At 41.6% G+C, this 14,730-nt stretch overlaps 1 protein-coding gene across 2 annotated transcripts in view; it reads left to right on the top strand.

Moving 5' to 3' along the window:
* Window positions 1–14,730, top strand: part of tmem64 (transmembrane protein 64) — a 73,447-nt gene that overhangs the window by 50,218 nt on the left and 8,499 nt on the right. For both annotated transcript variants that reach the window (XM_041190467.1, XM_041190466.1), the window contains one exon: window positions 3,820–3,975. In XM_041190467.1, the coding sequence (XP_041046401.1) occupies window positions 3,820–3,975 (156 nt within the window). The remainder of the gene's footprint in view (window positions 1–3,819; window positions 3,976–14,730) is intronic.

Raw genomic sequence — 14,730 nt, 5'->3', positions numbered from 1 at the left:
CGAGAGTATGCTCCTGGCCGGCAGTATGTCAGAATCCATGAGGAAAGGCATTATCACCCTCATCTACAAGCACAAGGGGGAAAGGGAGGAAATTAGAAATTGGCGACCCATTTCACTGTTGAATGTGGACTATAAAATTCTGTCCAAGGTCATTGCCAGTCGGGTCAAATCCGCTCTGGAATTGGTGATCCACCCTGACCAGACCTGCACTGTGCCGGGCAGGAAGATCTCTGACAGCCTCGTGCTGCTCAGGGATATGATTGCCTATGTACAGGACAGAGGTGTGGAAACCTACCTCATCAGCCTGGATCAGGAGAAGGCCTTTGACAGAATATCGCACACCTACATGGTGGATGTGCTCTCCAAAATGGGGTTTGGGGAGGGAATTCGCAATTGGATCCAACTGCTCTACACTAACATCAGTAGCACAGTCTCAATCAATGGGTGGGAATCAGATAGCTTTCCTATTAAATCTGGAGTCAGGCAGGGCTGCCCTCTCTCGCCTGTTCTTTTCGTGTGTTGCATAGAACCCTTTGCTGAGTCCATCAGGAAGGATCCGGGCATAAGAGGAGTGACGATCCCAGGTAGTGGAGGCACTCAGATCAAAGTCTCCCTGTACATGGACGATGTCGCCATCTTCTGCTCTGATCCACTGCCGGTGCACAGACTTATCCACATCTGCGACCAGTTCGAACTGGCCTCGGGAGCCAAGGTAAATCGTGGGAAGAGCGAGGCCATGTTCTTTGGGAACTGGGCTGACCGATCCTTTGTCCCCTTTACTGTCAGGGCTGATGGCCTGAAGGTGCTGGGAATATGGTTCGGAGGGACCAGGGCATGTGTTGGAAACTGGAAGGAGCGAGTGTCTATGGTGAAAAGGAAACTGGGCTTGTGGGAGCGACGCTCCCTCTCCATTGCGGGTAAGAACCTGGTCATCAGGTGTGAGGCACTCTCGCTGTTGCTGTACGTGGCGCAGGTCTGGCCCATTCCACACTCCTGTGTGGTGGCGATCACCCGAGCCATCTTCCACTTTATCTGGAGGTCGAAAATGGATCGTGTCCGCAGGGACACGATGTACAAGCCTCTAGATAAAGGGGGAAAAAACGTGCCCAACATCGCCCTCATACTAATGGCCACCTTTGTGTGCGACTGCATCAAGCGGTGCGTAGACCCTCAGTATGCAAACACCAAGTGTCACTACATGCTGAGGTTCTACCTGTCCCCGGTGTTGCGAAGGATGGGTCTGGCCACGATGCCGCGGAAAGCTCCAAGTATTTGGACCATGCCGTACCACCTGTCCCTCGTGGGGAAATTTGTGCAGAGAAACACCTTCGACCACAAGTCCGTCAGGCAGTAGTCGACACGTAACATCTTAAAGGCCCTGAGGGAAAAGGAGAGGGTGGATCCTGTGGGATGGTTCCCTGAGCAGACTGACAAAGTAATTTGGCAGAATGCCTCATCACCAGAACTTTCCAACAAACACCAAGATGTAGCTTGGCTGGTGGTGAGAAAAGCCCTCCCTGTAAGATCCTTCCTACACGCCAGGAGTCTCACCCCCTCTGCACGTTGCCCTTGAGGTGGCTGTGGTGGCGAAGAGACCGTTGTTCACCTCCTTGTAGATTGTGTCTTTGCAAAGAAGGTCTGGAGAGGGATGCACTGGTTGCTGTCGAGGTTCATCCCGAGCAGTTCTGTGACAGAGGACTCTGTGCTGTACGGGCTGTTCCCAGGGACACACACCGAGACAAACATCAACTGCAGCTGGAGGATCATCAACTCGGTGAAAGACGCTCTTTGGTCTGTCCGAAACTTGTTGGTTTTCCAGCGCAAAGAGTTGTCCCCGACCGAGTGTAGCAGACTAGCACTTTCCAAGGTCCAGGACTACGTGCTGAGGGACACAGTTAAGTTTGGGGCAGCCGCCGCAAAGGCGCAATGGGGAAGGGTCGCTGCCTAAGACCTTTCTGCCACAGTGCACTGGGGGGCTGGCAACTGTAAAGAGCCCCTCAGTCTGTACAGATTAAAATGTATGTCTGCCAATGATTGAAATATTCATTGTTTCTTCTGATACATCTTGTGTTTTCAGTTTGTAAAAGTTGAACCTTTGTATTTTTGTAATGGTGATTTAAAAAGTTTCGAAATGTTTTTGAAGATTTATGAATAAAGTATATTTTTGCAAAAAAAATGTATTTGATATTATGCTAGGTTTTCCATTCTTCTAGGATTGTTCCAAACTCTCCAGGAATTAAAGATTCATCTCTCCAAGAGAAAGATCATATGGATATTCAAAAATGGTGTTGTTTCTCTTTTGAACACTTTCTTTGTTAGTTATTGATCATGATTGGTGGTGGGGAAGACTGTTGACTGGGTCAGGTGGTTGGATGCTAGGGATCATGTCATGCAACCTCCAGAGATACATCCAACCATAGCGGGCAATTCTAATCATGTCCCTAGACGTTCATACATTAACTTTCGGATCACTGTTCCCTTCTATGAGTTAGTTTCCAGTGTACTTCACTAAACATAGGTGCAAATTATAACCAAAGTGACTGCTTAATTGAGGTTTGTCATGGAAAGAATGTAACAGCTGCCTAATTTGAGTATATGATGGAGATGCACCAAGTAATATACAGAGAGTATCGTTGAAGCTGAGTGGAAAAGAGATAACAGCAGTTCTGATTCAAACCAGCTGTGGTAATGGAATATTCTATAATCCAAATCCATAGTCATAAACAATCAGCAAGTTCTTAGTTCTTGCAGTTGTTTAATATTCAGTGAACCCAAGATTGGATGAAATTGAAGTTAAAGTTAGAGTTGCTCTGATCAGACCCAGCTGCAATAATGGAATGTTTCAGAATTTAGATTCATGTTTATATTGACAAAAGTTACAAGCATTTGTTTGTAGAACTCCTTAAACTAAACTACCAGCCAGTGGCAACTTAGGCAGCTGATATCCGCAGATCGTATGATTGGGTATAGCGGCAGCAATACAAACACCTGGTTTGGTTTATTTTAATTGGTTTGTGGGATGTGAGCGTCGCTGCCAAGACCAGCATTTATTGCCCATCCCTAATTGCTCTTGAGGAAGTGATGATAAACTGCTGCATTGAATCCCTGTGGCGCATATGGTGTCAGGCAGGGAGTTCCAGGTTTTGGCTCAGTGATATTAAAAGAACCAAGTTGGAATGATGTGTGACTTGGAGGGAAACCGCAGGTGGAGGTATTCCCATGTATCTGCTGCCCTTGTTCTTCTAGGTGGTAGAGGTTGTGGGTTTGAAAAGTGCTGTTGAAGAAGCTTTAGAGAATTGATGTAGTGCACCTTGTGGAAAGTATGCACCGCAGTCCCACCTTTTCCCTCATCCTGTAGTCATTTAGATACTTGAAATAGTAACAGAACAGAAGGAAGATATTCAATCCATGCCGACTCTCTGCCAAAGTAAATCATCCAGAACAGCTCCCTGCATTCTTCTCCATAGCCCTGCAAATGTTTTCTCTTCAGGTGCTTATCCAGTTCCTTTTGAAAGCCATGGTTGAATCTACCTCCACTGCGTATACTCAGTGCATTCCAAATTCTAACCACTTGCTCTTTTGCCAATCTCCTTAAATCACTGTCCTCTGGTTCTCAGCCCTTCTGTGGATGGGAACAGTTTCTCTCTATCAACCCTTATGATTTGGAACACTTCTATCAAATCTCATCTCAAGCTTTTCTTCTCTAATGAAAACAATCCCAGCTTCTCTAATCTATCCATATAACTGACAAATTGATCCTTAATTTGATACAACACTTGCTCACTTCCTGAACTAATATTTAGTTTTATGATCCTGCAGATTACAGATTTATCTCTTCCAAACTATCTTGTCGCATCCTCAGTTGGACTGCTTCCCACTCAGCTTTTGAATTCTTATCTGGGAACAACACTGCGCACAATGGAAGATGTTATTGCTGAACAGAGTGTCAGTGGATATTTAATATTCAGTCTGCAGGTAAGGTGTATTGCTTGTATTAAATTTTGTCTTTATGACCAGTGAAAATTCATTTGATATAGTGTAGTATGGTAACAGGAGATGAGTGAAAAATAATTGGTGCCTTGTATAAATAAATGTCATAAAGTACATAATCAATGCTACATGGTATGGAACATTATTGTGACACACTAATGTAAGAACTCCTGCCTAAGTAGGGAGTGTAATCACTGATCTGAATCCCACACTGTTGACCAGATTTCAATCTTTTGTTTTTCTATCCTAGCCTTTTCAATTTTTAGATATTTTTTGTCTCCTGCCTTTTAGATTATAGGAGCATCCTGGCTTTTCTTGCCCTCAAGATCATTTTCACTCCCCCCCAACCCCCCCCGCCCTAATATTTTTGCAGAATATTATAACACACCCAGGATGATGATAGCACCTTAAAAAGAAAAAGTTAATGTTGCTTTTTCTACATTAGAAGTATTATATAAATGAAAGCTGTTACCCCAGCTATGGGTTCTGTCCATCATTTCGTGGGTCTTCTGCCTGTGAAAGGAAACTGATTTTCACAAACACGAGTGGTATTTTAGCCTATAAATGTATCCAGCAGTAAATAATTTTGCATCGAACCATAGAAGGCGAGCGTGGAACAAGTCTACTTGGTCCATTCTCTCTACTAGTTTTTCTAAAAACCTATCACTATCTTTTGAAGAAACCTCTCAGAAGCTCTTGTTATTGATCATTTTAATTTGATGATTCTGTCACTGACTCCCTACCAAACCTTCCCTATCAAAACTCGTTTATATTTTTTGAATTGTATTAAATCTTTTTTCTCTGCTCGAGTCTCTGTGTCCAACCTTTCTTATAACCTTACTTTTCCATTTGTGGTATAATTCTGATGTACTATGTTGTTTGCTCTATGTGGCTTTAATGATTTGTTTAACAATGAGGCATGTTACACAGTGCCCAGTATTGTCCTAAACATTTATTGATGTAAATTTATCATTGAACTTTTTGGCCTTTTAATCTATGTACCTATTTATAAAATGCAAATGTTAGTGGCTTGTACTTTCATTTTCAGGAAATTAATGCAAATCCTAATTTTTTCTGTTCATCTCATTTAACAACTTGCATTTATGTAATTCCTTTATCATAACTGAAGTGCTTTGGGGCACTTCAGAGAAGCGATATTGGACAAAATTTAACACTGAGCCATGTAAGGAGACACTAGGACACATGGACCAAATCTTCATCACAAAGTTAGATTTTAAGGAACATCTTGAAGGAGTGAAATTGAGTCAATGAGACTTAGCAAAAGAATTCCAAAGCTTAAGGCTTAGATAGCTAAAGGCACAGTCACCTTCAGTATCTTTCTACTGAATACATTAACCATTGAATGTTTTGCCCCAATTATGCACATTAAGTTGCATCTGCCTCCCGCCTATTATTTCTGCTAAATATGCATGTTCTTTGAAAGATGATGCCCAACTTGCTTTTTGCCAGACTTTCTATTTTGATATTGCCTGCAAATTGAAATACATTGTAACTTCTCAAATCTAGAAATCCCAGTTGTCCAGAATATTTTTTGAATGCACATGCAAGTCTAGAACTGGCAACCTGTGGTTCTGTAACAGAGTTGATGTTTTGGCCAGAGTGGTTGTAATGGTAAATCCCCAGAGCTTTGCCAGGCACTACTTTAATGGCCTTTGTCAAGGACAAGTGCCTCTAAAGCATCCAAGGAAGAGGAATGGAGCTAGGAGAGGATGCAGTCAAAAAGGTAAGTTTCAAGGAGGTTTTTAAGGATGGACAGAGATATATTTCATATACAGTAATCAGCCCCATCCCCTTCTTATCATGCACACGTACACAAATCACTTGCTGATAACTGTGTGTTCTAATGTTAATGAGCTCAGTATATACATATTTGTATCCATTAATGCACTTGTGGTTAGGCATTCTAACATTATTCTGAAATCCAAAATACTCTGAAATCCAGAAATGCTTTGTTCCCAAGCATTCTGGGCTAGAGAGGTTGCAGTGCATTGAACTATTTCTACTGAGAACAAAAATCGATATAGCACTTAAAACCTTGTAATCTCTGGAGCACAAATAACACTTTTTTTTTGTTTCCTGCCCATCAGCCAACCTTCTATCCAAAATGCTACATTTCCGCTTCTACCTTAGGTCTGATGTTTTTTTCCTCTTCAAGTGTCTCCTAAGAGACTTGTTAATCAAATATCTTTTGAAAATCTACTTAAATCTTATATTTACTAAATTAGTTACTCCTGTAAGAAAAATTGCCTTAAATTTATCAAGTCCATGACTTGTTTTTATCATTCAATTTGGCTGCTCTTGATCAATCGTCTGTATTCTAGATATTCACTAAATTAAGAACATAAGAAATAAGAACAGGAGTAAACCATACTTGAATATCCTGCCATTCAAAACAACTGATTATCGGCTTTGATTGCGCTTTCGCACACGCTCTCCATATCCCTCAATTCCCTGACAAATCAAAAAGATGTCTATCTCAGTTTTATTTTGATATTTATCAGTTGTAAATGATTGTCCTCTTATCCTGATAACTGTACCTGTGTTCCAGATTCCCCAACCAGGTAAAGCAACCTCTTGGGGCCTGGATTTTCACCAAGTCAGGCCAACTCCGGGAACTTTTAAAAACGGTAGTCGGGACCTGATTCCGATAGTCCCTCCCCATTCCCGTTTCTGGCAATTTTTCATCATCAATCGTAGCATGTTTCATCTTGGTACTTAGTTCCAATACATGAAAACTGGCATCTGGTCCTGTCTGAGTGAATGGCCAATTCAGCTGTCTGATCAAAGCTCTTCAATGCTCTGTTTAAAAGCATAGTAACATAGGACTTAGGAGCAGGAGTAGGCCATTTGGCCTTTCATGCTTTCCATGCCATTCGATAAGTTCATGGCTTGTGTCCTTAACTCAACTTTGCTGCCTACAACCCATATTCCTTGACCCCCTTGTCTATCAAAAATCTATCTAACGCAGCCTTGAATATATTCAATGACCTAGACTCTATTGCTTTCTGTGGAAGAGAATTTCACAGACTAGTGACTCTCCAAGAGAAAAATATTTCCTCATCTCCTTAAAAGGGAGAACTCTTATCCTTAAATTGTGTCCCCTAGTTCTAGTCCCCCCCAAAAGAGGGGAAGACTATTTTTCTGTGACGACCTAGCACAATTTATCAATGTGCAAGTAACACTTTCTAGGTTAGATTTTTGATTCAAGATTACTGCTGATCTATTCTGCTTAATGTCTCAGCCTATATATTTAAAGGCTCCCAAAGTCTGACTTCCATTCTTAAATTCCCCTTTAATCATATCTAATAAATTGCTCAAATTCTATAGAATCTCCCCTTAGAAAACCATTGACATGCATCATAAATATGCCTAAGAGTTTCCCTTTGTGTGGTACCAGGATAACATTGCTGGATTTGCTTTCAGTTGAGTACAACCTAGTTTCAGCAAGACATTTCTACTGTTTCCCTTCTACATCGCTTGCCTCTTTGGCCGTTTTGAAAAATATATTTGTCTGAAATTTTTCACCCTGTAAAAATGCTGGTTTTACATTGATCGACCTAGATTCCCAAAAATATGTGGCCAACAAAGCTAAGAAAATTTTCAGGATTACTTTTCCTGCCAGGGGGAATTCCACTCTAACATCTTGACCTCCAAGTCTTTCTTTTAAACCCAAGCCGCTGGTCTGGCTTTAGCCTTAAAAGTCCCATCTGGGTGGACATTTTCCATAAATACCCATCTATGTGATGAGGCTTGCTGTCTCCTATCTAGTGTTTCAGAATAGACACCAAATTCCTTCCAGCTATCTGACTCTTTTTGTTTTGTCTCTCCTGTTAATTTATCTTCTGATTTTTTTGACAGCCGCCAAAACTTGCTGGTCATAAGGTCTTCTACTTCTGGTTGTGCTTGTTCTGTTGCATAATCTAGTCAAGCTAAGACCTTTACTTGCATTTCAGTGTCTTTCTGGACTACTACAGTATCCCTCCCTCCCCACAATCAGAGTTCCTAACATAAGAGTCACTTCCAGATCCACTATGAGAACTCGCAATGTGTTTTCTTTCTTTACTCAATTTCACTCCATTTTGCCAGCCCATAGATCTTGCCTCTTGTCCATCACCTTGGGCATTTAATCAATATTTCAACTTACTGGTTCCTTTCCATCCTCTCCCGATAATAGCTTCCCTTTATTCACTGGACCCTTCTGGTATGTATGACACCTGAGTACCCACTCTAGGCAGTTGCCATTTGAATAAGATAGCCCTGTTCTGTGCATCAGTATCATTCTGCCTATCACCATCTGGCCCTTTATCTTCTGTGTACTGTTCCTCATAACTGGATTAAAGTTTCCCTCGTATGGTCTTAGGCAATGCCTTGGAGCTCTGAGAACTTTCTCTGAGTCCTTGGTCTTGATGAATGTGCTTTTCCCTGCAAGTAAAGCGTTCAAGTGTGCAGAAAAAGTGGAACTAATTGTAGTCACTTCTAGAGCAGGGAGACTTATCATGCAACGCAGAAGGTACTTTGGATTTCTCCCATAGTCCAACTGATGACGACTATAGCTCCCCAACTATCTGAAGTGAATTATTTGCATGCCAATGCCAGGGCAGTTGTTAACTTGCAGTTTGGTTGATTGGCTAAGATCTGATTGAACATCTCATCAATCACAGTGTGATTTCTTAGTTCATTGCTAAAAGAACTTTCAGCTGCGGTGTTCATAATCACAATGTTCATGTTTTCGCATATGCCTCTAAACATGTCATTAGCAAATTCTTTCCCATTGTCAGTCAGAAATTTAGCTGGTGTTCCAAATCTTTTCCCTATCTAGTTTTCCATGACTTTAACTGCAATCACCATTTTGGCCGTAGCATGTATTACTGTAGCTAGTTGCCATTCCTATAAAATATAAAATGAAAATGTTTCTGCCTTTGTCCCACACCTTTAAATCCATGGCTACTCTTTCACTAAAGTCTTGCGCCAATGAAAGACTTAAAGTGGGATGTGGCAGCATCCTCTGATGCTTTTTACATATCTCATATTTTGCACCAAACTCTTCAGTGAGCCTTGTATACTCCTCATCAACCACACCTGTATCCTTTAGTAGGATTTTTAATCTGTGACAAGGTAAGTGAAAAAATTCTGTGTAACATTAAGACATTTTTTTTCTCATTCTTATTATCTAATGCCATTACCACTTCTTGAAATGTCAGGTTTTGTTAAGAGGATGCAATAATGCACTGATTGAGTAAACAATAGATCCACTGACTTTCCAAAACAATTGCTCTATCATATTCCATGTCCAGTTTCATTTGAGCCTTTTTCATGGAAAGCTTGCTCAACAGCCAGGGTATCTCACCAGAGACTACATCAGTACTAATTAAGTGGCTTATTCAGCTATTTTGCATGGAATCACCACTCTACCCAGTGACCTCAGTGTGTTGTCATCCCCAAACCTGAGACAAGTAGAACTTCCGTACTCCCTGACCTTACTTTGATCCTTACTACTGAATGATACTAAATAACATTTTAACCAATCTGTTCCACGCACTGTTGAGGTGCAGCTACTACCTAATTAAATTAATTTGCAACGAATACACTCATTACTAGACAAAAGTTTCTTGTGACAAGTACAATTCTTTCCGATTGAACGTCATCTTTAACCTTCAAATTTTCTGTGTCATGCTTCGCTATGAAAACCCTGCTGTTCCACGCAATTCATTACATAATATTTTGAGTCACATCTGAAGCACATTAATTGTTCCCTGGGCATTCCTGGAGTTCATTCACCTATTATTGCTACTCTAATCCTGATGTCTGCCAGATCTGCTAAAAATGCCTTTGTCCTCATTCCTTTTGCTTGTAACTCTTCTGTTATACTAACGGCTGCAGCCCATAGCTGAACAAATTCAAAAGGCCATTGAGCCCTCCTCCGTCCTTTCCGACACCACAGAATGTCCCATTTGCACCATCAAGGCTGTTGGAAATTGTTGCTCCCCCAGGAATTTTTTTTAAAGTAGAAGACATTTGATCCAAAAGAGTGTTTTTTTTCTGAGAACCAAACTCCGGTTAATACGAGGAACCTATCCACATGCAACACCTTAGCACAATTCAGCAATTTAAATGCAAGCACTGAATAAAGCATTGCCATTCGAATTTCTGCAATCTTTATATAATCTGTTAAAGCCCATGATATAGTCCTCTATATAATGTCTTTTGAAGTTTATCAAAGTTTGACCATGCTTCATAATAGATAAACTTTCTTGTATATTTTCCTGCTTTCTGTCTCCCTCCTTTCTTGAACAGAGGTGTCATATTTGTGATTTTCCAATCTGCTGATACCTTTCCAGAATCAAGTGAAGTTTGGAAGATCGCAACCAGTGCCTCTACTATCTCTGCAGCCACACTCTAGGATAAAAGCCTTTAGGTCCAAGGGACTTGTTAGCCTTTATTCTAATAGTTTTCTTAGTACCTTTCCCCTAGTGATTGTGATTGTTTTAATTCCTTCCCTCCCTTTTACCGCTTGATTTTCAATTGTTCTTGTGATGTTTTTTGTATCTTCTACAGTGAAGACAGGCACAAAATATCTGTCTAATGCTTTCATCATCTCCTTGCTTCTCATTACTAATCCCCTAATCTTAACCTCTAAGGGACCAACACTCACTTCAGTTATTCTTTTCCTCCTTAAATATTTGTAGAAACTTTGTTTTTATATTTCTAGCTAGTTTTCTCTCATACTTTAATTTCTCCCTCATTTTTTCTCATTCTTTGCTGGTTTCTAAAATCTGCCCAACCTTCTGACCTATTCTACTCTTTTTTTTCATTTCAATTTAACACTATCCTTAACTTCCTTAGCTAGCCACAGATGGTGCATGCTTCTTATAGTCTTTCTTTCTTAGTGGAATATACCTTTGGGAGTTATGAAATATCTGCTTAAATGCCTATCACTGCTCCTCTACTGTCCGACTTTTTAAACTATTTTTTCAGTTCACTTTAGTACCTCTTTCTTCATACCCTTGTAATTGTCTTTATTTTTGCTTAAGACCCTCATCTTAACCTATATTTCTCACCCTGAAACTGAATTTGAAGTTCTATCATGATATGGTCACTGTTGTCTAGAGGCTCCTTTAGTGTGAGGTTCTTAACTTATCCTGTTTTATTGCATACTACCGGGTCTAAAATAGCCAGCTCCCTCATTGACACTAGAACATATTGCTCTAAGAAATTATCCCAGATACACTATATGCACTCTTCTTTCAGGCTACCTTTGCCAATCAGATTCGTCCAATCTATATGAAGATTGAAATCTCCCACAATTATTGCAGTACCTTTCTTTTAAGCCCCCATAATTTCTTCATGTGTATCTTGCCCAACAGTGTAGCTACTGTTAGGGGGCCTATAAACTACTGTGACTTCTTATCTCTATTTAAATTGATTTTACATCTTGATCTTCTGAACTAAGGTCATCTCTCACCCCTGTACTAATGTTTTAAATAATTAGCAGAGCTACACCCAGCTTCATACCCATCCAAAATGCCAAATACCCTTGACTTTTTAGGTCCTAGCCTTGGTCACCTTACAATCACATTTTTGAAATGGCTATCAGATCATACTCACTTCTTTCTGTTTGTCCTATTCATTTTATTACAAATGCTGTGCTCATTCAGGTATAGGGCCTTTCATTCTGTCTTTTACTATTGCAAACTCTGGCCTTATCTGTTAGTACAATCTTAAGTTTGTATGTAGTCCTTCCTGCTGCACTTTCGTTATCATTTGTTACCCCGCTCCTGTTGCCTTGCCCATTCTCTCTAATTTATCACATCTCCCATCACATGATCCCTTCCCTCCACTATTTAATTTAAAGCCGTCTCTAAAGCCCTAGTTATATGACTCGCCAGAAAACTGGTTCTAGCATAGTTCAGGTGAAGACCGTCCCAACAATACAGCTCCCATTTTCCCCAGTGCTCGTGCCAGTGCCACTTGAATCAAAACCCATCTCTCACACCAGTCCTTGAGCCATGCTTTCAACTATTTAATCTTATTAACCCTAAGCCAATTCAAAACGGGCAGGCAACGCAGCCTTCTGGACTCACTCTCAACTGCAGAGAACTATGTCTAGTCTCCTGATCATATTATCCCTGACTGCCACTGCATACCTATTAGCTTCCCCCACTTGAATTGCTGCTTGCACCATGGTGCCATGGTCAGTTTGCTATTACATCCTATAGCACTCTTTCCCTTCCATGCAAGCTGCAAGAATCTCAAACCTGTTGGATAATTGCAGGGACTGAGACTCCTCCACTTATACCTTCTGGGTCCCCATACCTACCTCACTTGCAGCCACACCCTCCTATCCCTGGGCATGGACCAAATCTGTGAAGACCCTAGCCCAAGAGGTGTGACTGCCTTCTGGAACAAAGTGTCCGGGTAACTTTGCCCCTCCCTGGTGCATCACAGTGTCTGAAGCTTGGACTCCCAACTGATCAGTTCTGAGCTGAAGCTCATCGAGCTGCAGACGCTTGCTGCAAATGTGGTTTCTGTGGATCACGTAAGTGTCAGCCAGTTCCCACATTCTACTGCTGCAACACATCATCAGGCATGCCATCTTTATTTTGTTTAATTTAATCAATTAATTTCAGAAATATCACCCACTGATTATCTCTAGTTATATCAAGTGGTTCAACTAGTTAAGCTGTAAATTTAATGTAATATTTACATTTCCCCAATAACAGTTTAAAGTACTGCCTCCTGTTTAGAGAGAAAAAGAAATTTAAAACTCACCAACTACCCATTTAGCTGCTCATCTAGGGGACAATTTTCTGCATGTTGGGCGGGCTGGTCGGGAGCGGGCGCAGACGGCATGGAGCCGATTGCCGCCCGCAATTGGCTGCACGCTGCCATTTTACGGGGCGGGCCAATTAAGGCCCGCCCAGCGTGACGCATAGTTGATAGCACTCAGTGCTACCTCTGTGGGCAGGGAGAGGAGGGAGAGTCTGGGCATGGGTACGAAAGAGTGCAGCAATCTCTGAGGCACGGAGCTGCCCCAGGCAGATTAAGTACAAAATAAAAGTTCATAAATAATAAAGCTAAAAATTACTTAGATATGCCCCCTCATGTAACAGTGCCACTTGAGCTGGGATATGTTTATGAATTATGCAAAAGTTATTTATTTATTTATTTAATAAAATATTCGGAAAAACCTCATCCCACCCGTGGATGAAGTTTCCTGAAAAACGTGAAGGCCGCTTGGACTCTTCACCTGCTCGCCAACCTTAAGATTGGACAGGCAGCATCGGTTACTACTTTAATTGGTTTTTTAATAGCCTTAAGAGGCCATTGACAGTTCGGCGTATGCCCGCCAAATGTAATATCTAAATGACAGGATGTACGCCCGACGACACCGACTATCATTTTATTTGTCAGCGTGTCAAGAGGCCCCCTGCATGCCGACGTCAAAATTCTGGCCCTAACCCATGTTTCCATGCTTCAGCACTCTCATCCTCCTGCTCATCTTTCAGCCTACTCCTTTCATGTATAAGGTCAGAATAGCAGCTCGTCCCTTACTGCACTGAATTCCCTTAGTCACCAAATTTCCAAGCGCTCACTCTATGTCTGCCTGCATTCATGCTTGCTTATTGCATGAAGTTTAAAGTCCCTCACAATTATTACACTGCCTTTGTTACAATCACCAATTATTTCTTGCTGCTGTTTCATCCTTTGAGGTGAAGGTGACTATGTTCACCATCTGGGGTGTTTGGAAGTGTTCCAGCGGGCACATAGGCGATAGTTAAGGCCGATCTGCACTCAGAAGGTTCTACTTCAAATAGAACAGGATACTATGGATGATTGAGTTTTGGACGAGTTGCTAGTTCACCGTTTTCTCTCCTTGCGTTTTCTCGCTGCCTCTGATATTTGCTTGCTTTCAAAGGAATCCGCACCATTTTTATTTTGTTGCAATAGATGCAGCAATCCTGGGTGAGCTTTTCCAGGATTTGAAGATGACAACCAAACTCCTAAGTGAAGCCTTCAGAGTGTCCTTGTGGCACTTTCTTTGACTATCATGAGAGTGCACCCGACACTCGAGCTCAGCACAGAAGATTTGCTTTGGTAATTGACTGTCAGACATTCTGGCCACGTGACCAGCACAATTCAGTTGTGACTGTCTCAGTATGCTGTGGATGCCTGCTCAGGTGAGCGCCTCAGTGTCTGATATTTTGACCTGCCCTCTGATTGTCAGCAGCTTCCAAAGGCAGCTCAAGTGAAAGTGGTTGAGCTAGTTGGCATGGTGAAGGTACATAGTCCAAGGGCTGAATTTTCCCCTGTGGGGGATGTTGTGCAGGGGTGGGTGTGAACCTGATAGGCACCCCTGATCAGGGACGGTCTGCCATTTTAAGTGGGCGGGCCAATTTCGCATGCGCGCGAAAGAGCACAGAGATTGGTTTGACATGTGTAAATTTAAATAAAGGGAAATAAAAACTTTTAAGACATGTCCCCTCATGTGACTCTGTCACATGAGATCGGGCGTGTGAAAGAATTATTTTTAAAATTTTTATTGACTTTTAAAACACTTCATGAAACCTCACCCCTCCCACGGATGAGGTTTCATGAAAAATGCGAAGGTGGCCTGGGCTCTTTGCCTGCCCGCCAACCTTAAGATTGGATGGGCAGCTCAGCTAATTGAATTAATTACTACTTAAATGGCCTTTGACACTTTGGTGGGCATGCAGCTGA

Source organism: Carcharodon carcharias, chromosome 6, assembly GCF_017639515.1.
Source record: "Carcharodon carcharias isolate sCarCar2 chromosome 6, sCarCar2.pri, whole genome shotgun sequence".
Taxonomy (NCBI): domain Eukaryota; kingdom Metazoa; phylum Chordata; class Chondrichthyes; order Lamniformes; family Lamnidae; genus Carcharodon; species Carcharodon carcharias.
Note: the sequence above shows the minus strand (reverse complement) of the source record. Positions and strands in the feature narration are given on the sequence as shown.